General features: G+C 43.1%; 1 protein-coding gene across 1 annotated transcript in view; it reads left to right on the forward strand.

The window, feature by feature from the left end:
• The window catches only part of A2ML1 (alpha-2-macroglobulin like 1), a gene marked incomplete at both ends in the record, with an annotated part of 41689 nt that overhangs the window by 14525 nt on the left and 6182 nt on the right, over nt 1-20982 (forward strand). Inside the window, 18 exons of the mRNA XM_082666973.1 lie at nt 823-1050; nt 3424-3484; nt 3713-3858; nt 4318-4467; nt 5051-5242; nt 6523-6610; nt 7244-7352; nt 7968-8196; nt 8364-8490; nt 9634-9755; nt 10324-10375; nt 10737-10820; nt 12444-12620; nt 12783-12864; nt 13230-13386; nt 16009-16083; nt 16261-16417; nt 18329-18543. Of these exons, the coding sequence (XP_082523099.1) occupies nt 823-1050; nt 3424-3484; nt 3713-3858; nt 4318-4467; nt 5051-5242; nt 6523-6610; nt 7244-7352; nt 7968-8196; nt 8364-8490; nt 9634-9755; nt 10324-10375; nt 10737-10820; nt 12444-12620; nt 12783-12864; nt 13230-13386; nt 16009-16083; nt 16261-16417; nt 18329-18543 (2451 nt within the window). The remainder of the gene's footprint in view (nt 1-822; nt 1051-3423; nt 3485-3712; nt 3859-4317; nt 4468-5050; nt 5243-6522; nt 6611-7243; nt 7353-7967; nt 8197-8363; nt 8491-9633; nt 9756-10323; nt 10376-10736; nt 10821-12443; nt 12621-12782; nt 12865-13229; nt 13387-16008; nt 16084-16260; nt 16418-18328; nt 18544-20982) is intronic.

The following is a 20982-nucleotide window of genomic DNA, read 5'->3' on the forward strand; positions in this document are numbered from 1 at the left end:
AACACCCATTCCCAAGAACAAGTCACAGTTAGACTAAAAGGGCACACTTGGTAAAGTGGACTTCCCTGGTGGTGCAGCGGTTCAGACTCTGCGCTCCCAATGCAGGGAGCCTGGGTTCGATCCCTGGTCGTGGAACTAAATCCCACATGCATGCTTCAACTAAGAGTTCGAATGCCACAACTAAGGAGCCCGCCGGCCGCAACTAAGGAGAACGTGTGCTTCAACTAAAGGATCCGGCAAGCCACAACTAAGGAGCCTGCTTGCCCCAGCTAAGACCTGGTGCAACCAAATAAAATAAATAAAATTAAGAAAAAAAAAACTATAAAAAAGGATGTTGCTATGGGGAGGGATGAAGAATTGAAGCCTTTAATGCAATCATCCAGCTACACTACTCAAGCAAATACATATTATTTCTGCTCTGGCTAATTTATGTATTTCTGTACTCTAGGCATCATTCAATCACTCCACTTAGAAATGATTATTATCCTCTATAACTAGTTTTCTTACCTCTGAGATATATCCTTTAATTTCTTAGTCACAGTTATCTCTTCCCTGCTTCAGTCTGTGAAGGTATATCATCCACAATTTCCTGCTTCCTGACAACTATAATTCAGCCCTTATTTTACTCCCCTTTGTACCAACATGCTGCTGCATATAACCACTATTATGGACTCCTCAAATATTCTTGGTTGAACCTCTAGTGAAATACCTACATGCCATTCTTAGGCAGTACAGATTTGAGAATCATAACAAGTCCATGGGGTCAATACGGTTGGGGTACATGAATTTTAAGGCCTTTTTTTCTCTCTCTCTCTTTCTCAGGGCATGTTCGAATTGGAAGAAACGGCATATGATTCAGAAGAAATGCCTCCTTACTACCACAATGCCTACCTGGACCTGGACCCCTTCTACAGCACAACTCGCAGCTTCCTTGCCCTCCACCGGCCAAATGGCATCTTGGAATGTGGCCGGCCCCAGGAAGTGCTGGTGGAGTATTACATCGATCCAGCTGATGCAGAACCTGACCAGGAAGTCATCTTCTCCTACTATGTGAGACTGGGAAATGGGGATGGGTGAGAGTGTGTTGGGAAGGAAAGGGAATAAAGACAGTGAGCTAGACGGGGTGAACAGACAGTCTGGATAGCGATATAATGCAAGCCACGTAGATAATTTCTAAATTTTTAGAAGCCACATTAAAAAAATTAAAAGAACAGAGGAAACTAACTTTTAAAATATATTTTGTCTAACCTAGTATATCCAACATATGATCATTTCCACATGAAGTCAACATAAAAAATTATTAATAGATATTTTACATTCTGTGTTTCAGCTGCATTGCAAATCTTTGAAACTCAAAGTATGTATTTTATACGTAAAGGAGTTTGGACTAGTTACATTTCATGGGCTCCAGTAGTCACATGTGGCCAGTGGCCACTGTGTTTATATAGGTATAAAAGATGGGGGGAAATGGGGAATAAAGAGATTTTGAACAGGAGTCCAGGGAAATTGTGTGGGGAAATAAAACTAGGAATAAATGAGACAATGTTGCTGACCAGGGCTGAAAGGGAGCCCGGTGGATGGGGTAAGAGGGAGGTTGAGGAGGGGATGGCAACTCAGAATAAATTTCATTCTGTGTTTCATTGGTCAGTATTTTTAAATAGATGACATAGGGTTAAAAATTAACATCGAGGGCTTCCCTGGTGGTGCAGTGGTTGAGAGTCTGCCTGCTGATGCAGGGAACGCGGGTTTGTGCCCCGGTCCTGGAAGATCCCACATGCCGCGGAGCGGCTGGGCCCGTGAGCCATGGCCGCTGAGCCTGCGCGTCCAGAGCCTGTGCTCCGTAACGGGAGAGGCCACAACAATGTGAGGCCCGCGTACCGCAAAAAAAAAATTAACATTGATAGCAGCTCTGCTGGGGAAATAAAGTCACAACTTGTAGACTGAAAGAAATATAAAGGCAAGCAGTTTTACTGGTCATCTTGATGATCGTGAGGAACTTAGACTCATGTGAACCTTGGGTTTGATGGTCCAGAGTCTCTTTATTCCCATATCATCTCCTTAAAGTCTCTGAGAGAATTTCTCCCCCTGAATCATTCCAGTGTCTTCATCAAGTTAAAACAATCATCCTAAATAACAGAATGAGGAGAGGTAGGTGGGAAATAATAAGGCAGAGTGGTAATACATGTACTGTCTTCGGGACAGAAGTGTGGCGAGGCCTATAGGAGAAAAGTGGAGTTGGGGCTGCTCGGTGTGGAAGATAGTCTGAGAAACTGGCCAGAGAGCCCTTGACTGGAGCCCGAGATGCCTGCCTGCTTAGAAGGCGTCTCAGTGAATTCAGTTTCAAGGGAGAGTGAAGCGGAAGGGAGAGTTAAAAAGAGATTTCTCCTCCAGAGAGTCAAATGTCAGAAGGACTCAAGACAATTTCAAGGTATACTCATTTCCACTGAATTTTTTTAAATAATTTTTTATTGATGTATAGTTGATTTACAGTGTTGTGTTAGTTTCAGGTGTACAGCAACATGATTCAGTTATTTTTATATATATATATATGTATATAATTTGTATATATATAAATTCTGTTTCAGATTCTTTTCCCTTATAGGTTATTACAAAATATTTATAGTTCTCTGTGCTATGCAATATGTCCTTGTTGGTTATTTATTTTATATATAGTAGTGTGTATATGTTAGTCCCAAACTCCTAATTTATCCCCAACCCCTTTATCCTCCACCGAATTTTCAATTGAGTGATAAGTTTTAAAAGGTTGTAAGAAACAGAAACAGACTCACAGACATAGAGATCAGACTTGTGGTTGCCAAGGGGAGGGGGGAGGGAGAGGGATGGACTGGGAGTTTGGGGTTGGTAGATGCAAACTATTACATTTAGAATGGATAAACAATAAGGTCCTACTGTAGAGCACAGGGAACTATGCGATGAACCATAATGGAAAAGAATATAAAAAAAGAATGTCTGTATGTGTACAACTGAGTCACTTTGCTGCACAGCAGAGATTGGCACGACATAGTAAATCCACTACACTTCAATAAAAAAAATTTGTTTTAAATAAAAGGTTGTAAGGATGGATTTTAGTGGACTTTATGTTACAAGGATTATAAAAGAATAAAGCTTAGAGATCTTCAAGAAATGGTGTCAGCTATGTATTCTCTCTGGCTCCGTGGCAGTGGTGGCCTTTGTCTCCTCCCACCCACCCCGTGGTTGTCACAGACCTCCAACTGGAGGAAGAGTCATCAGGGCTCTTGGTACCATCCAACATTTGACAAGCTGAAGGATGCTCCATGAAGTACTGACCTGGGGTCCAGAACTACGAAAGGAGCCTCTCCTTATGGAGAGATGCAGGGATTGGGCCAAGGCTAAGCTCCTCTAACTTCTGTGTTGTTGATGACTTCTTTTTCTCTTCCTTAGTTAATAGGGAAAGGGAATTTGGAGATGGAGGGGCAGAAACGCCTGAAGTCTGAGAGGAAAGGTGAGTGTTCATGCACCTCTTGGAATACTTAAACTTTAAATTTCCAAGAAATAGTTCTTATACTAGAAGCAAGAGTAAGAGCAATGAGAACAGACCATAACAGTAACCACAGAAGACCTGCACCATGAGGCCTGCAGCTGGCTCAGGAAGAAATGCAAACACAGGGTTGGATGTCATTGGTAGGTGAGTGTGTACTCCCATTCCTGAATATCCCCTCTTCCCTTTCAGGACTGAAAAGCTCCTTCTCTCTCTCATTGACCTTCAACTCCAGACTAGCCCCTGATCCTTCCCTGGTGATGTATGCCATTTTTCCCGGAGGAGGTGTTATAGCAGACAAAATTCAGTTCTCAGTGGAGATGTGCTTTGACAATCAGGTAAAATGGCGTTGAAGAGGGTGAAGGAAATGTCTGGACATAGAGAGAGAGCCTGTGTATGCTGGGGTTGGAGATAAGGCAGGGGTGGGGAAAGAAGGAGTTAATATTGAAGCTGGATATCATGTTCTCTATCTTTCGCATGGTCTGTTGAACTCTCCCGCTCTCCCGCTTCTTTTAAAAGGTCATGCTGGGAAGTCACGTGTTCTGTATAGCTATTCCACAAATTCTCTTTCTTTCTACTTTCTGTCTTTGAAACTTTCTACATTATTCTACCGTGCTGCTTAGTTTTTCCAATTGTTTTACAAGACACTGTTTCTAAAGGGCAATACTTTACAAAGAAAAATCAGTATAAAAATGAGGGAGTGAGCTGGGGACCATACTTAGGGCATATGGGTGATGACTGTTTCTCCTCCTCTCCAGGCTGACCTGATCCCCACATTATCCTTTTCTCTTCCCCAGGTTTCCCTTGGCTTCTCACCTTCCCAGCAGCTTCCAGGAGCAGATGTGGACCTGCAGCTGCAGGCAGCTCCCCAGTCCCTGTGTGCGATCCGGGCCGTGGACGAGAGTGTCTTGCTCCTTAGACCAGAGAGTGAGCTGAGCAACAGCTCTGTGAGTGGCCTGCTGACGTGGTGGCAAGAGGGAGTCAACAGAGAAGACAGACTGACAGCATCAGAATTAAGAGATGGATTCCAGGCAGTGGGAAAGAGAGTCTCAGGGAAATATTGCATCTCCACAAGGTGGTAGCAAAGCTGGTGTGGAAATGAATGTAGAAATGATGATATGGGGACTTCCCTGGCAGTCCAGTGGTTAGGACTCTGTGCTTTCACTGCCGTGGGCCCAGGTTCAATCCCTGGTCAGGGAACTAAGATCCCACAAGCCATGCGTCACGGCCAAAGGAAAAAAAAAAAGAGAAAGAAATGATGATATGAGACGGACACGGTTAATACGGTCACAGCGATCAGTATCAGGAAAGATGAAATAGGAGATGAGGGTGACAGATTATGAAAAAGATGAACTAGAGGAAGGGGTTATGATGGAAGAAATTCTGGAATAATGAAGAGAAATAATACAAGAGCAGTAAACTGTGCCACCAGAATGAGAATCTGAGAGAAGTTTCTCAACTGATTTCACTATGTCAATATTTTATTTTCTTAAGAAAAAAAAATTTATTTCCTTTTCTGTCTTTTCTCAGGTCTATCGTATGTTCCCATTCTGGTATGGTCACTACCCCTATCAGGTGGCTGAATATGACTGTCCAGCGTTTGACCCACGGGAGTTTTCCCAGCCCCGCATTGGTGTACTGCCCGAGGAGCGCTGGGGCAGGCGTACTTATCTATGGAGGCCTTCGTTCCCTCAAAGCATAGCTCTTTTCCAGTTTTTCCGGGTAAATATTCTTACCCATTTTGTTCTCATAGAAACAACTGTGGTGGGAGGGGGAAAGGAAAGCCCACATCTAATAAAGCAGGCAGAGTCATATGGGCACTGGCAGGGGCAAAATCTTGAAAGAAACTCCTGACGGGTAAGGCAGCCTCACTTGGTCCTCATGCTTGTAGAAGTCACCTACTGTCTGAGGCTATACACTAGTCCTCTCTCTGGGGTCTCCAAACATTGACTTCCATGGGATCAGCCAAGAAGGAAAATGAAGAGAGGTAGACCAGAAGTCTCTCTTATGAAAGATACTGCACCTATTTTATCCACAGAAGTTTGGGATGCTTTAGCCCACATCTGATCAGGAGGTCTCCGAGGTCAGGAAGTGGGTCTTGTTCATCTTTGTATTCTCTATAATGCCTGACCCTTCATAATGCTCAATATATTTTTGTTGAATTGATTGAGCTGATATGGTCTCTGCCCTTAGAAAATTCAATCCAAATCAAATAATAAGGATACATTTACTAACGTTTGGAAGAAGTATTAAACATATTGAACGATGAAATAAATGGAATACTACTATTCAGCCAAAAACAGAATGAAATCTTGCCATTTGCAACAACCTGGGTGGACCTTGAGGGCATTATGCTAAGCGAAATAAGTCAGACAGAGAAAGACAAATATCGTATGATCTCACTTATATGTGGGATCTAACAACAACAACAACAGCAACGAAACAAGCTCATAGATACAGAGAATAGATTGGTAGTTGCTAGAGGTGGGAGGTGGAGGGGGGTAAAATGGGTGAAGGTAGTCAAAAGGTACAAACTTCCAGTTATAAAATGCATAAGTCTTGGGAATGTAACGTACAGCATAGTGACTATAGTTAGTGATACTGTATAGCATATTTGAAAGTTGCTAGAGAATAGATCTTAAAAGTCCTCATCACAAGAAAAAAATTTTTTGTAATTATATATGGTAATGGATGTTAACTAGACTTGTTGTGGTGATCATTTTGCAAAAACGTATGTATATGTGTGTACATACATATGCATAATACATCTATCTCTCTATATATATATATAAACACAATGAAATAAGTTTAATTGAAAAGCTTTCACACTAGCTGGACTAGAAGTGAACCAATCTTGGTGGCTGAGTATTGGTCTTACAATTAATAGGCAAAGAATGTGTTAGTTTAACCCTTTGAGGGTGAAATTTCAAGGCAGTAGCCCTTGTAGTAAGGGAGAGGACCCCCTTAACTCTTCATTCTCTGGTGCCTTTGGTGCCTCTCAGGATGTGGGCCTGAAAATACTGTCCAACGCCGAAATCAAGAAGACAGACTGCAGTTACCGAATTTCAGAATACAGGGATCTAGCGAGAGGTAAGCTGCCTCTGTGGCTTGCAGATTCACTGAGATATTTAGCATCATGGAACTCTGAAAACTCCCTCTTTGCCTCCTATTCTTGCACTGAGCCAGTAGCCAGAATGATAATGGATTGTGGGTTATAGATGAAGGCAGTTTCCCTAGGATCTCACTCTCTCTCTGTCTCTGGGGAGGGCTTTTGAAGCCTGAAGCCCTTATCTACTCATTCCCTGGCCAGACGTCCATGTCTGTCATTTCCCGATAGCCTCACGACCAGTCAGTTCCTCAGTGGTCCTTCCTCCTCCTCTCTCTCTTTTTTTTTAAAACTAATTAATTTATTTATCTTTTTATTTTTGGCTGTGTTGGGTCTTCATTGCTGCTCATGGGCTTTCTCTATTTGCGGCGAGCGGGGGCTACTCTTCGCTGAGGTGGCTTCTCTTGTTGCGGAGCATGGGCTCTAGGCGTGCGGGCTCCGTTAGTTGTGGCACGAGGGCTCAGTAGTCGTGGCTCTCGGGCTCTAGAGCGCAGGCTCACTAGCTGTCCTTATCTCAGACTGGATGTTCTCTGCTTCCCTCTGAATTTCTTGCTGGTTTTCTCTCCACCTCAGTTTATCACATGACATAAGTCTTCTGCTTTTTCCCTTGTTCTTAGTCTCCTCAGAACTCTATTCAACTTCCACGAGACTACCAATTCAGCCAGAGGATTCTCAGGTTCGTCAGTACTTCCCGGAGACTTGGCTCTGGGATCTGTTTCCTGTTGGGTAAGTGATGCCTAAAAGGTATAACAAAATTATACATACAGTGTAGATTCAGCAGAGAACTGACTCAGATAATTTCTAATGAACCTAAGTCTCAAGCCAAGAAGGTTTAATGGGGATATGGGAACGTGTTTCTTTCCCTGGATTCTTAAACAGGTACATACAATCACTCAAAACAAATTCACACATCTTCACATTTGCACAGTGCAGACAGTGCATTCTCACTGCAGGGCCACACAAACGGAAAGGCACATCTTGATATTAGTTTGGTTCTTGCCCACTGCTTACCACCTCATTTTGACAAACCCTAAGAAGGCATATTCTCACCAATTCAGAGGGCACTGGGCTCTCTTACAGGTATGTTTGCACACAGATGCCCACCCACACAGGCTCCCCTCCTCACATCCTCAGACACCCCCCCTTCTCCCATACTTGTACATCCTCACTCCAAGATTCACACTCTGAGATTCATGTGGGCCACCATTGCGGTTGCCTTTTTGCTTTTTCCCCCACGCACAACAGCAACGAAATATTCACTTCTGCAGACAAATTTGTAGCTTAATTCCCAAATGCCTTTCTCCTGCTGTCTGCTTCACCTGGGTTCTTGTATTCTCACAGTAACTCAGGGAAGAAGTCTGTCCGCGTCACAGTTCCTGATACCATCACCACATGGAAGGCCATGACTTTTTGCACTTCCCAGTCCAGAGGCTTTGGTCTTTCACCCACTGTTGGACTGACTGCCTTCAAGCCATTCTTTGTTGATCTGACTCTCCCTTACTCGGTAGTTCGTGGAGAATCCTTTCGTCTGACTGCCACCATATTCAATTATCTGAAGGAGTGCATCTGGGTAAGAGCTGGGGATGCAAGAAGCAGGTGTCAGTCCCTAAACTGGAAGTGTACCAATTTTCCCTGAGAAAGAAATGAGATGTCGGTGTCTCTGCGCCCATATTTTCCTAAACCTCTGTGTATTGTCTCCTTTACTCCGACCCTTTGTCACTCAAATATCCCCTTCAGGTTCAGACTAACCTGGCTAAATCAGAGGAGTACCAGGTGGAACCAGGGACAGACTCTCAGGCCTCCAGCTGTCTCTGTGCTGATGAATCAGAATCCTATCACTGGAATATCACAGCTGTCAAACTGGGTAAGAGAAGGAAGTGGCAGATGGGCAAGGAAAGCACAGAGACTGAGAACTCTACCCTTTCCTCTACTGTATTTGCTTTGTTTTCTCTTTCCTCTTCTTTGTGTTTGCCTCTGTTTTTCTCCCTCCTAAGTCTATGTTATAAAAAAATAAGCGAATATTCTTTGGTAGATGACCAAAACATTATCCACACTGGACTATTTTGAGAGTGAAAGAGGGAGATTTTAATATTTACGCCAGGACAAGAGATATGTTACTAGTCAAATACTTACTATGGGCCAGGCACTGTCCTAAGTGTTTTACATGAATTAACTCATTTAATCATCACAATAATCCTATGAGATGTCATTTGCTCTTGGATTAAGTCCTTGCAACTCAAAGTACCGTCTTTGGGTGTATTAGTTATCTACTGCTGCTTAACAAATTACCCTAAAATTTAGCAGCTTAAAAGAACAAACATTTATTATCACACAGTTTGTGTGGGTCAGTAATTTGTGCAGTTTAGCTGGTTGCCTCTTGCCCAAGGTCTCTCATGAAGTTCAGCCAGGGCTGTGTTCTCATCCAAAGACTTGCCCAGGAGAGAACCCACGTCCAAGCTCATTCCGAAGCCTTTGATCCTCATGGACTGTTAGACTGAAGGCTGCAGTTCTTGGCCTCAGGTGTTGGCTAGTGGCCTCCTTCAGTTTCCCATCACATGAATCTCCCCACTGGGCTGCCTCATGACATGACAGCTGGCTTCCTCCAGAGTTCGTGGCTTGAGAGGAAGAGTGCACCTGAGACAGAAGCTGCAGTCTTTTTTATAACCTAAGCTCAGCGTGACATCTCATTGCTTCTGCCCTATCCTCTCCATTAGAAGCGAATCACTAAATCCAGCCCACAGGCAAGGAGAGGGGATTACAAAACAGTGTAAATATCAGGAGGCAGGGATCACTGGGGTCCCTTAGAGGCCACCTACCGCAGAATGTGGGCCCCACCCCGGATATACTGAAATAGAGTTTGTATTGTAACAGACGAGAGCCGCAGGTGATTTGTATGCCGTTAAGTTTTGCCGTTAAGTTTAAGAAGCACTAGTCTAGAGGGGAAGAGACCTCATTGGTACCTCTGCCAATAGGGCTGATGTCTTCCTTTTGCCCTCTTTCTTCTCAGGTCATGTAAACTTCACCATCAGCACTAATATTCTGGACTTAAATGAACTCTGTGGGGACCAGAAGGGGTTTGTTCCAGAAAAGGGCCAGAGTGACACACTCATCAAACCAGTTCTGGTCAAGGTGAGTTTTCTGCAGGCCTAACTTCAGAGGTAGAGGCAGCAACCAAGCCAGGGATGTTCAGTGTGTGTCTAACCATGTCAGTTAGTCTCTTGCAGCAGTCTTACTCCACCTCCAATCAGGTAGCTCATCTTTATCCTTCCCTGACCCCCTTCTGCCCTTAACTACTTGCTTAACCCATACTGATGGTCTATGGAAGTACCTAATACAGTACCTGTTACTTTGTAGACACTCAATGAATGTTAGTTTCTCCTAAGAAAATCCCTAATGTCATCATTAGCTGCTTCCTGTCATCATGAACCCCATTGTCAATCCTGTCTCTTAGAAGTTTCCTAAACTTATCCTTAGCTCTAGCCCAGAAAGAATTTTACTGAGAGACCCCTCCCTGGGTTGAAATGGAGTCCTTCTGAATGTCAAAGAGAAGCTCTGTTCTCTCCAGTTCTGAGTGAAGCCCTGGAGCGCAGGCAGGGCCTCTTCTCCCCGTTTCCCTTCCCCTTCCTATTCCTTCAGTGCCACCTGCCCTGATACTCATCTATGTTTTTTCACCCATCCTTGTCTCTCTCCATGTCAGCCAGAAGGAGTCCTTGTGGAGAAGACACACAGCTCACTGTTGTGCCCCAAAGGTGAGTGAACACAGAGAGGGGTTGGTGTGAGAATTCCCTTAGCAACAGGAGATCTTCTTAGGCAAAAGGAGAAATATACAGGACAAGAAGAAATAGGAGAGTCTAGGGGTGCCATTCCCAATGGGGCCAAGTAGCTGAAAGGCAGGATGAAGAAGAGAAAATGTACAGCACAGTTATATCTCTCGCTGGAATGTATTTTCAGCAAAGACCACTGTGAATAGGGAAAAAAATCTACCTCCAACCCACGGAAAGCACTGGGTATAGAAAACCCTGGATTACGGCAATTTTTTCTGTGGTTTGGGTGTGAGAACCCCCACTATTTCCACCTTTTATTGTTTTACCTTTTCTCTGCCCCTCATAGGAAAAGTGGCTTCAGAATCCATCTCCCTGGAGGTCCCTGTGGATGTTGTTCCTGATTCAGCCAAGGCTTATGTTTCTGTTCACGGTAAGCAACCAGAGATTCTCGGCTCAAAAAGGAAAAATGGGGCCAGAGGCTGCCAAGGTGTGGCATGGGTTGAGGTCTATGGCCCTACCTGGAGGAAGGTATGGTAGATTAGAAGTGGTGAAGGAAGAAGAGCTTATTTTACAAAGTGGGCAAATACAGCCTGTGCAGTGCAGGTGGGATTAGATAGACGTATACTCTGGTTAAAAACAGCAAAGAGTCTGGGCAGGAGGAAGTTAAAGGTCGTTGAAGCTTGATATGTATTTAGGTTTAGGTCTATAAATTGGGTGGAGGGGAGACGAAATGTTTGCAGGAACCATTTAAAAATGAGGACTTCATATATTTGAGTACAGTTTTGGGAAGATTCAACCATATTTACATAGGACATGCCACTTCTTTAGGCAAGGAGAGGGAACAAATAGAAAAACATGAGCCTGAAAGTTGTATCAAACTGGCTTAGGATCCCAGTTCTGCCGTTTAATAGCCATGTGAACTTGGATAAGTTAATGAACAATTTCGGGGCTTCCCTGGTGGCGCAGTTGCTGAGAGTCCGCCTGCTGATGCAAGGGACACGGGTTCGTGCCCCGGTCCGGGAAGATCCCACATGCCGCGGAGCGGCTGGGCCCGTGAGCCATGGCCGCTGAGCCTGCGCGTCTGGAGCCTGTGCTCTGCGACGGGAGAGGCCACGACAGTGAGAGGCCCGCGTACCGCAAAAAAAAAAACCCCCCCCAAAATTTCGATCCTTCTTTTCCCTTCTGTAAGACAGTGATAATAACCTACATTTCAGGATTGGTGTAAAGATTAAATATAATAAATTTCCCAGCACAATATCTTGCACATAGTAGAAGGCCTATACATGTTAGGTTCTTTCTGTACTCTAACCCCCTACCCACATCCCTTCCAGGTTAAAATGTCTCTGTTTTGGCTGTATTTGATTCATACCTCTGGTACAGCACTCACCTCACTGTGTTATAGCTCACTGTCTGTCTTTCTTCCACACTGCATTGAGGGATCCTTGAGGACAAGGGCCATGTCTTTTTCATGTTTGTTTTTAGTACATTTCCTGCAGTTGACTTTCAGTACATATTTGCACATTTGAATTGAACTCAATGACTGAAGTGCAGATGCTCATGAGTCACTTATGTCAGGCTTACTGGCTTGTGAAGTAAATGGAGGGGTCAAGAGACATAACGTGGAAAAGCGTATCAGGAGTGTGTGTGTGTTTGGGAGAGACTTGGTGATTTGGAGGGTGATGTATTTACATGCAGTGGAGGCACTTAGAGATTGAGACTAAGCATTGCAGGTTTTGTTACAAACCTCATCAGCTTCTTAAAAGCCATGAACGCCCTCAGGTGGCCTACATACCTCTCTGTGAACTCCAGCACCTTGTACATACCCGATATTATATATGTTATACTTGCTTATAATAAATTAGCATTGCAGTGTATTGTAATTGTTTGCCCCCCCTGACTATGGGCTCTTCGAGGTGGAGACTGTTGCCCCCAAGGTCACAGAGTAGGGACTCACTAAATGATAGTGAATACGTGTTTGTTAAATGTATGATAATAACTCTTAAGGGTTCCTTCTTCTGCCACCACCTTCCTTCCCTCTCCTTTTGGATCCCAGGGGACATCATGGGCACAGCCCTGAAGAACCTAGACAGTCTGGTGCAGATGCCAAAGGGCTGTGGGGAGCAGAACATGCTCTTGTTCGCTCCCATCATTTACGTCTTGCAGTACCTGCAGAAGACAGGGATGCTGACTGAGGAAATCAAGTCTCGAGCAGTGGATTTCCTGAGGCTAGGTGAGTTGGTTCACTCTTTCTTCTTGGACACCTTGTCTAGCGCCTATGATCGGTGATAAGACTCAGGGAAGTTCAGCCCCTGAAGTGCCCCTCATCCTTGAAAGCCATGGGGGTGTTTTTTGAAGTTATCACGGTCATCTAAAACCACATCTGGCTTCCCAGGGTACCAGAGGGAGCTGATGTACAAACACAGGAACGGATCCTACAGTGCCTTTGGGGAGCAGGATGAAAATGGAAACACATGGTAATGTTGCCCACTTCCCCATGAGTTCTGTACCCCAGAGCATAATTCCTGAACCCTCTGGAATTATTCCTGAACCCTACCTCTCCCCTTAACCCCATTCCTTCTTGCTTTCTATCCTCTACAACTTTAATACTGTTTATTTCAGCTTCATGTATGGTCAAGCCCCTTACTCTTCTCTCTGACCTTGTACCTCCCAGTTCTTGTCCCCATGAATGCCAATTAATGCCTCCCTTTTCCAAGCTTCCTATGGCATTATGTTTCCTCAACTCCCCTTCTGGAACCATTCAACAGAATAAACTGTGGAACTATTGCACCCTCCCCTGGAAATCCACCCTCATGCCACATTTCCCTCTTCACCCATACAGGCTGACAGCCTTTGTCACCAAATGCTTCGACCAGGCTCAGAGATTCATCTTCATTGATGACAGGAACGTCCAGGATGCTCTCAGGTGGATGGCGGGAAACCAACTCTCCAATGGCTGCTATGCCAATGTGGGAGAGCTCATTCACACAACTATGAAGGTGCGGACCTGCCCAGGGGCCCACAGCCCACTACTGTGTCTGGGAGGAACTTGTACCTCTGAGTAAGAAGGATCAAGAGAGCACTGGCCTGAGAGTCGGTTCTTCAGGTCTCAGGCCTGGCTCTGGGTGACCTTGGTCATTATTCTTAACCAGTCTGAGCATTCAGCTTCCACATCTGTAAAATGAGAAGATGTACTAGAATATGGTTCTCAAAGTATGGTCCCCAGATCGGCAGCATTGGCACCACCTGAGAACTTGTTTGAAATGCAAATTCCAGGGACTTCCCTGGTGGTCCAAGTGTTTAAGCCTTTGCCTTCCAATGCAGCGGGTATGGGTTCTAACCCTGGTCCGGGACCTAAGATCCCACATGCCTTGCGGCTAAAAAAACAAAACATAAAACAGAAGCAATATTGTAACAAATGCAATAAAGACTTTAAAAATCTTTAAAAAAAAAATCAAAAAAATCTTAAAAAAAAAGAAAAGAAAAGAAATACAAATTCCAGCTCTCACCCCAGACCTACTCTGAGGAACTCTGGGAGTAAGGGCAGCAATTGTGTTTTAACAAGCCCTCTGGGTGACCCTGATACTTGCTAAAGTTTGAGAACCACTGGACTAGAAGATCTCTGAGCCTTTTACTGTTTCCCTAAGTCTGAAGCAAAGCCATTTCTTCTGGTGGGGACTCCTAGACAGCCCAGTGTCTTTTGTAAGGGGTTTACTCTCTGGCAGGTACTAAGTACTCTATCGGATATTCATATTTAATGTTTACAACAAATCAACATGCTAAGCACTGGCATATCATTATAAATTCCATTTTACAGATGAAGAAACTAGGTGCAGGGGTTAAGTAAACTGCCTGAGGTGAATGCTAGTGGGCGGCAGGACTGTAATTTGAACCACAGCACTTGGATTCCAGGGGCACTGTTCCTGCCCATTCACTGCACTGCCTGACCTTTCCCAACACAGCAAGGTGTCCGGGTGCGGGCAGCTTGTTCAATTCAGAGCAGACCGAGTGAGAAAAAGACTGTACCAACTTTCCTAGAGGAATCATTATTGCTATTCCAGGACCTGGATTAAAAATCTTGAGCACTGGGACTTCCCTGGAAGTCCAGTGGTTAGGACTCTGCACTTCCACTGCAGGGGCATGGGTTCAATCCCTGGTCTGGGAACTAAGATCCTGCATGTTGTGCGTTGCAGCCGAAAAAAAAAATTCAATTAAAAGAAAATCTTGAGCATTGAAAACGAAATCTCTATATGATTCATTAGTGTTCCTTATGCAGGATCTTCCCAGTGTCCCCCATATGGGGGAGTAGTACAAGCTAGGACGTGACTAGAACAAGATCCTAGAGGTTTTTCTTCCTCCTATCTTACCAGAGCCAGCCAGTCTCTCAAGAAACCCATCATTTATGTTGTCAAGCTTGGTGGTTCGGTCCTTATGGGGAGCTCCAGAGTTAAACCCACTGGGTTCAAATCCCAGTCCTTCAGCTTATTAGTTGTGTATTTTTTTTATTATAAATTTATTTATTTTATTTTATTTCGTTGGCTGCATTGGGTCTTTGTTGCTGTGCGCAGGCTTTTCTCTAGTTGTGGCGAGCGGGGGCTACTCTTCGTTGTGGTGCACGGGCTTCTCACTGTGGTGGCTTCTCTTGTTGTGGAGCATGGGCTCTAGGCGCGCGGGCTTCAGTAGCTGTGGCTCGTGGGCTCTAGAGTGCAGGCTCAGTAGTTGTGGTACACGGGCTTAGTTGCTCTGCGACATGTGGGATCTTCCCGGACCAGGGCTCGAACCCTTGTCCCCTGCATTGGCAGGCAGATTCTTAACCACTGTGCCACCAGGGAAGCCCACAGTGTGTATTCTTGAACAAACTATTTAACCATTTTAAGTGTTGGTACTCTTATCTATAGAACAAAGATAGTAATTTAGATTACACATATTTTTTTAAAAATTGCTAATATCCTTCTGTGAAAGGCATTAATCAAGGAAGGGGTTACCTATTCTCCCCTGGAGAAGAAGCTGGGCTTTATGCCACTCGAGGGGACCGTCCATTTGGGGGAATCTCAGATTCAGTAAAAAATCTGAGAATAAGAGATTTTCTCCTTATCCCACCTCCTCACCCCCCTTTTTTTAAACCTGTTATCCTTCCTAACACTTTATCTTGGGTTTCCTAAATACCCACTCAGAGCTGAAGACCTCATGTTACTTCTTGCAGGTTACCGTATAAGGCTGTGCAGTTATTGAAGTCCAGCCAGTTCTCCCCTCCACTGTGTGTCCTGGAGGCTTGGGGCTGTGGTCAGCCTGTGGAAAGGAGCGCTTTAAAAAAAAAAAAAATTATTTATTTATTTGCCTGTGCCAGGTCTTAGTTACAGCACTCAGGATCTTTGTTGCTGCGTGCGGCATCTTTAGTTGAGGCATGAGGGATCCAGTTCCCTGATCAGGGATGGAACGTGGGTCCCCTGCGTTGGGAGCTCGGAGTCTTAACCACTGGACAACCAGGGAAGCCCCAGGAGTGCTTTTTTAAAAAAAGAAAAAATAATTCATCTGTTCAGAGGGGACACCTTTTTGCAATGTGCGTGCAATTCTTCATGTGCTGGCTGCTGCCCTGACTTCCTATCTCCGTTTCCATCCAGGGTGGAGTTGATGACAAGGTCTCCTTGACTGCCTACATCACGGCTGCGTTGCTGGAGATGGGAAAGACCACAGATGTGAGTTCCTCTAGCTCCTCCCCTTGACACTCTCCTGATCATGCCTGTTTCTAGAGAAAGTCACCTATTTTTGTCCCTAGCCAGCCTTTTAAACTCAAAAGAGGATATGATTTCCTTATCATTGCCCGTTTTAAAAGGAATGCCTTATAAATTCAGTTCTTCATCTTCACTTTTTAGGACACGATGGTGAGTCAGGGTCTGCAGTGTCTCAAGGGTTCTGTCTTCACCACCCCCTACACACAGGCCCTACTAGCTTATACTTTCACTCTGGCTGGGGATATGAAGAGCAGAAAGATTCTTCTTGAAAAGCTAGATCAACAGGCTATCATCTCAGGTATGTTGGCCATGTTAGGAATTTTTTGCTTTCTTGTTTTTATTTTATTTTATTTATTTATTTTTGGCCATGCTATGTGGCTTGCGGGATTGAACCTGGGCCCACCGCAGTGAAAACGCTGAGTGCTAACCACTGGACCGCCAGGGAAATCCCAGGAGTGTTTTGAAATTGTGAAAATATGTGAAAAATTTCCCTAGTCTCCGTAGTCCCACATATATTCAATTCTAGGATTCCTTTTAATAAAAGTTAAGTCATAAAATCATTGTTAACAGTTTTGCGGGAAAGCCCCTGAAAGTCCTCAAAGGCATGTTATATTTTTAACGTGAAGAGAAAATAGATGGTAGAAGTTAGTCAGAAAATGTATTGGCATTGGAGAACCACCCTTTTGCAGATATTTAACAATTCTTTGGTGTAAAATCATGGACTTTGGGCTTCCCTGGTGGCGCAGTGGTTGAGAGTCTGCCTGCCGATGCAGGGGATATGGGTTCGTGCCCCAGTCCGGGAACATCCCATATGCCGCGGAGCGGCTGGGCCCGTGAGCCATGGCCGCTGAGCCTGCGCGTCTGGAGCCTGTGCTCCGCAATGGGAGAGGCCACAACAGTGAGAGGCCCACGTACCGCAAAAAAAAAAAAATCATGGAGTTTGATGGGGTATGACTTGAACTTGGAGATTTCTCAAGGTCCTTTTCAAACTTTTGGATGTATTTAGAATAATATTTGATATTCTGGGAATTCCCTGGCGGTCCAGGGGTTAGGACTCGGCGCTTTCATTGCTGAGGGCAGAGGTTCAATCTCCAGCCGGAGAACTAAGATCCCGCAAGTGACGTGGTGTGGCCAAAAAAAAAAAAAAAAAAAAAAAGTATTCAACATTCTAACAGATCTAGTAAATACATTATTAATGAATTTTATTTACCTAGCTGTTTATTTAAAATTATACTTCCAGGCAGAAATTTAATCTCAGCTTTCATTTATACGGATGTCATTGCCGAGTTGTCCTCTCATATGGGCTCTGGGTAGTTTTTTGGCCTGTGTATAAGCAACTCTAGTCGTGGAATGGGGATCTCAGACAGTGGGTGGAGTTATATCTGCTCAGGTGTATATTAGTTTAATGTGATTAACTCTTCTCCATTACCTTGCATTGCAGGCTCACATGTTTTCTTTTGTTCTTCCACTTAGATGGCCTCCTGTGGGCCATGTATTTATTATCTCTAACCTTATATTTAGTTAGACTTCTAGCTTCCACTCTTCTCATTTCTACTTGCCGTGCTTTGTCTTCAAGTTACCTGCCATTGTGGCTGTCATAGAGTCGGGATTTGGTCTCATATTTTATTTGCTCGCCCTCATTATCATTTCTTCTATGGTTTCTCAGAGTTCTTACGCATGTTCTGCCATTTTTATTCTTCTTAAAATGTTAGACCTTGGAGTAAGGAAAATAAATGCTGAAAATTAATAAAATTTTGGATTAAGGAAAATAAATGCTGAAAATTAATAAAATTAAATAAATTTATTAAAATTAATAAAATTTTGTAATTTTTTTGGCTTAATTTTGTAAGCCAAAAAAAAAAAAAAAAGACCCCAAACACATAAATTCTTAAAAGAAGTTTCTACTTACCTATCTCCATTAACATAAGAATTTATAAATTAACAAGGGAGGTTTTGATATTATTGCTGGATGCATTTATTGATGCTCCCAGCTTTACCCTGGGGAATTATGTGTGGGTGTACACACACACACACATCCTTGCATATGCATTGTGGCCAATAAATCGGAAGATTTGAGACATATTTTTTTCTAACTCACGATTAATTTTTGGTTGGTACTTTCTCTGATTTAAGGTGTAGCATTTACAAAGTGAATATAGGAAAGTCATTTCCTTCTAAGAGTTTCCTAATTATGTGTTTTCCTGCATAGGAAAGTCCTTTCACTGGAGCCACAAACCTCCTCCATCATCAGATGCCGGCCCTTGGTCTGAGCCTGAGGCTGTAGATGTGGAACTTACGGCATATGTATTGTTGGCCTGGCTTAGCAAAGCCAACGTGACTCAAGAGGAGATAAACAAGGCCGCTGGCATAGTGGCTTGGTTGATCAAGCAGCAAAATGCGTATGGAGGGTTCTCTTCCACTCAGGTAAGTAGCCTGCTCTCCTGCCACTTACCAGGTAGGATTAGATCCCATGTGGAGAGAGAGGAAAAACTATCGCCCTTGCCCTCTAGGTCCAGAGACTAATCATTCTATAGAAAGGGAGAAAATCATGTGAAAAATATATAGAAGGGTTCATAAAATTAGGTCATTTGAGCACATAAATAGTACTATATGCATTTAAGTCTCTTTCTTTGTAGAATATGAAACATCATGAGATCTATGTTCTACATGAAAAGAGGACATGTATTACATAGTCACAAATTAGAAAGCCAATTATGGGGTCTGTAAGCATAAAAGCAAGATTTTACGGGTATACCTCCTATTTCAGGTATTGGAAATCTGGTAAGATATAGTCTTTAAAAAGTTTACAATCTAGAAAGAAAGCTAGGAAAAGTTGTATATATTACATAGCAGGGTCTGGTTACAGAACAAAGATACAAAAGGTACAAAATATTGAATTTCAAGAGGGAGAGAGACCTCATATCAGCTTGAGGGATAAGAAAAGTCTTCACAGGGGAATGGCATTTGAGGGAGATCTAAAGGGACATGTAAAAATTTTAGGCAACTATTGAAAGGAAGGGGGAAGAGTCTGAGTAGAGACACCCATTTGCAAAACCGTAGAATGGCTGTTGGGAAAACTGGTTTAGCTGAAGCATAAAGGGACTTAGTTGAAAAGGTAGGGTAGCTGCATATTATGAAGGACCTTGCATGTTAGACTCAGTTTCTGCCTAATTCTGAGGAGCCATTAATTTTTTTAAACTTTGTTTCAGAAAGATTAATTTGTCCCTTGGATATGGGATGATTTAGAGGAGAGAGACACTGGATTTGAAGAGATCAGGAGACTATTTCATTTGTCTAGGTTAGGGGTAAAGAGAAATCGAATTGGTGGGGTGGCAGTAGGGAAAAAAGGAGGTGGAATTGTATGATAAATTCAAATAATGTCATAAAAGTCATCTTTGATGATCACAAAGAGAATAGCCATTAATTCATTTGTTCTGTAAATAGTATTAAATCCCTACTCTTTCCACGTCACTGATGATACAGAGGTAAACAAGAAAACACATTTTTTGTTCTCATAGCGATCATAGTATCACTTGTTGAAATTAGGGCCAGTTTCACTGAGGATGTAACATGTAAAGTAGACTTGGAAGAATGAACAGATTTTAATAGATGGAGTGTCTGGTGTAGATGTTAATAGATGATGTTAAGACCTTGCATATGGTAATGACTTAATTGGAATTTTAAAAAGTTATATGGTACTATGTTTCCTTATTTCAGGGAAATTCTTGGCCAAAGATCAGGAAGGATTTCCTTCTTCTTGCTGAGCCCTAAATAATTATATAATTTTAGAAAGCAGAGGATGGAATGTTTAGAATTCTCAGTGACAGATACATGCCAGAGTTGCTTTTCAATAAAATCCTTGGCTATTACAAGAAGTCACATATCACCCACTTTGGTTTTTAGGTGATGGTGAGGTCCCATTCCTTGAATTGTCTCCACATGTCCAAGGAATAAAGCCCTCCTGGGCTCCAGGTCACAGAGCATAGACAAAAAGTTGTTTGTAGAGGGCCAAGCTGCACAGATATAACTTGTTCACAGCTTCCCCTGGGGTGATACCTGTCTTCCTATCTTTATATGACAGTGTGATGTCTAAATATGACTGTTCCTTTTTGTTTGGGATAGGGAGAAGTGGGGTTCCTTTATTCTGCAGTAGATATTTGACAAAGTTTCGAGCATACAGAAATTCTCATAACACAGAGTGAGATATGACAGTTTTGCAGAATATCTCATTCTTTTTTTCTTTCCTCCAGTTGTAATTTATATAAATCATGTTTTCAGAAAGGAAAGGCTCACACTTTTTACGTGATGCCATGCTCTCTTAGAAACAGTTTATCTGTCTTATTCCCAGATGAAGAAAAGATTGTCACATGTCATAATGGCTAAGAAGCTTTGTCCTTCAAGGAGGGGTTTTCCAAGGATCCCCTGATACCCTGTGCCACAGAAGATCATTATGCAATTAAATAACTTTGAAGAGCATGCAATTTTTAGGGTTATCAAGTTACTGCTGTTTCTTCCCCAAATAAGGAAATTGCAAAATATATATTGAACAGTGATCCACTCACTTCTTTTTTTTTTTTAGTTTTTTTTTTACCAATTAAAAAACAATTGGAGTATAGTTGCTTTACAATGTTGCATTAGTTTCTGCTGTACAGCAAAGTGAATCAGTTATACATATAGATATGTATACTCTTTTTTGGATTTCCTTCGATCCACTTCTAACAATAGCCAGTTCTGAAGCTAGGTTTCATTGCTGAATATAAATATATGAAATTAGCCTAACGACCCATGAATGTTCAAGAATGACTTGATGGTGATTTTCTATGCAGGTAAGATATTATGATTTCTATGTCAGCTTCCCCAGCA

Source organism: Grampus griseus (assembly GCF_964374135.1).
Source record: "Grampus griseus genome assembly, chromosome: 11".
Taxonomy (NCBI): domain Eukaryota; kingdom Metazoa; phylum Chordata; class Mammalia; order Artiodactyla; family Delphinidae; genus Grampus; species Grampus griseus.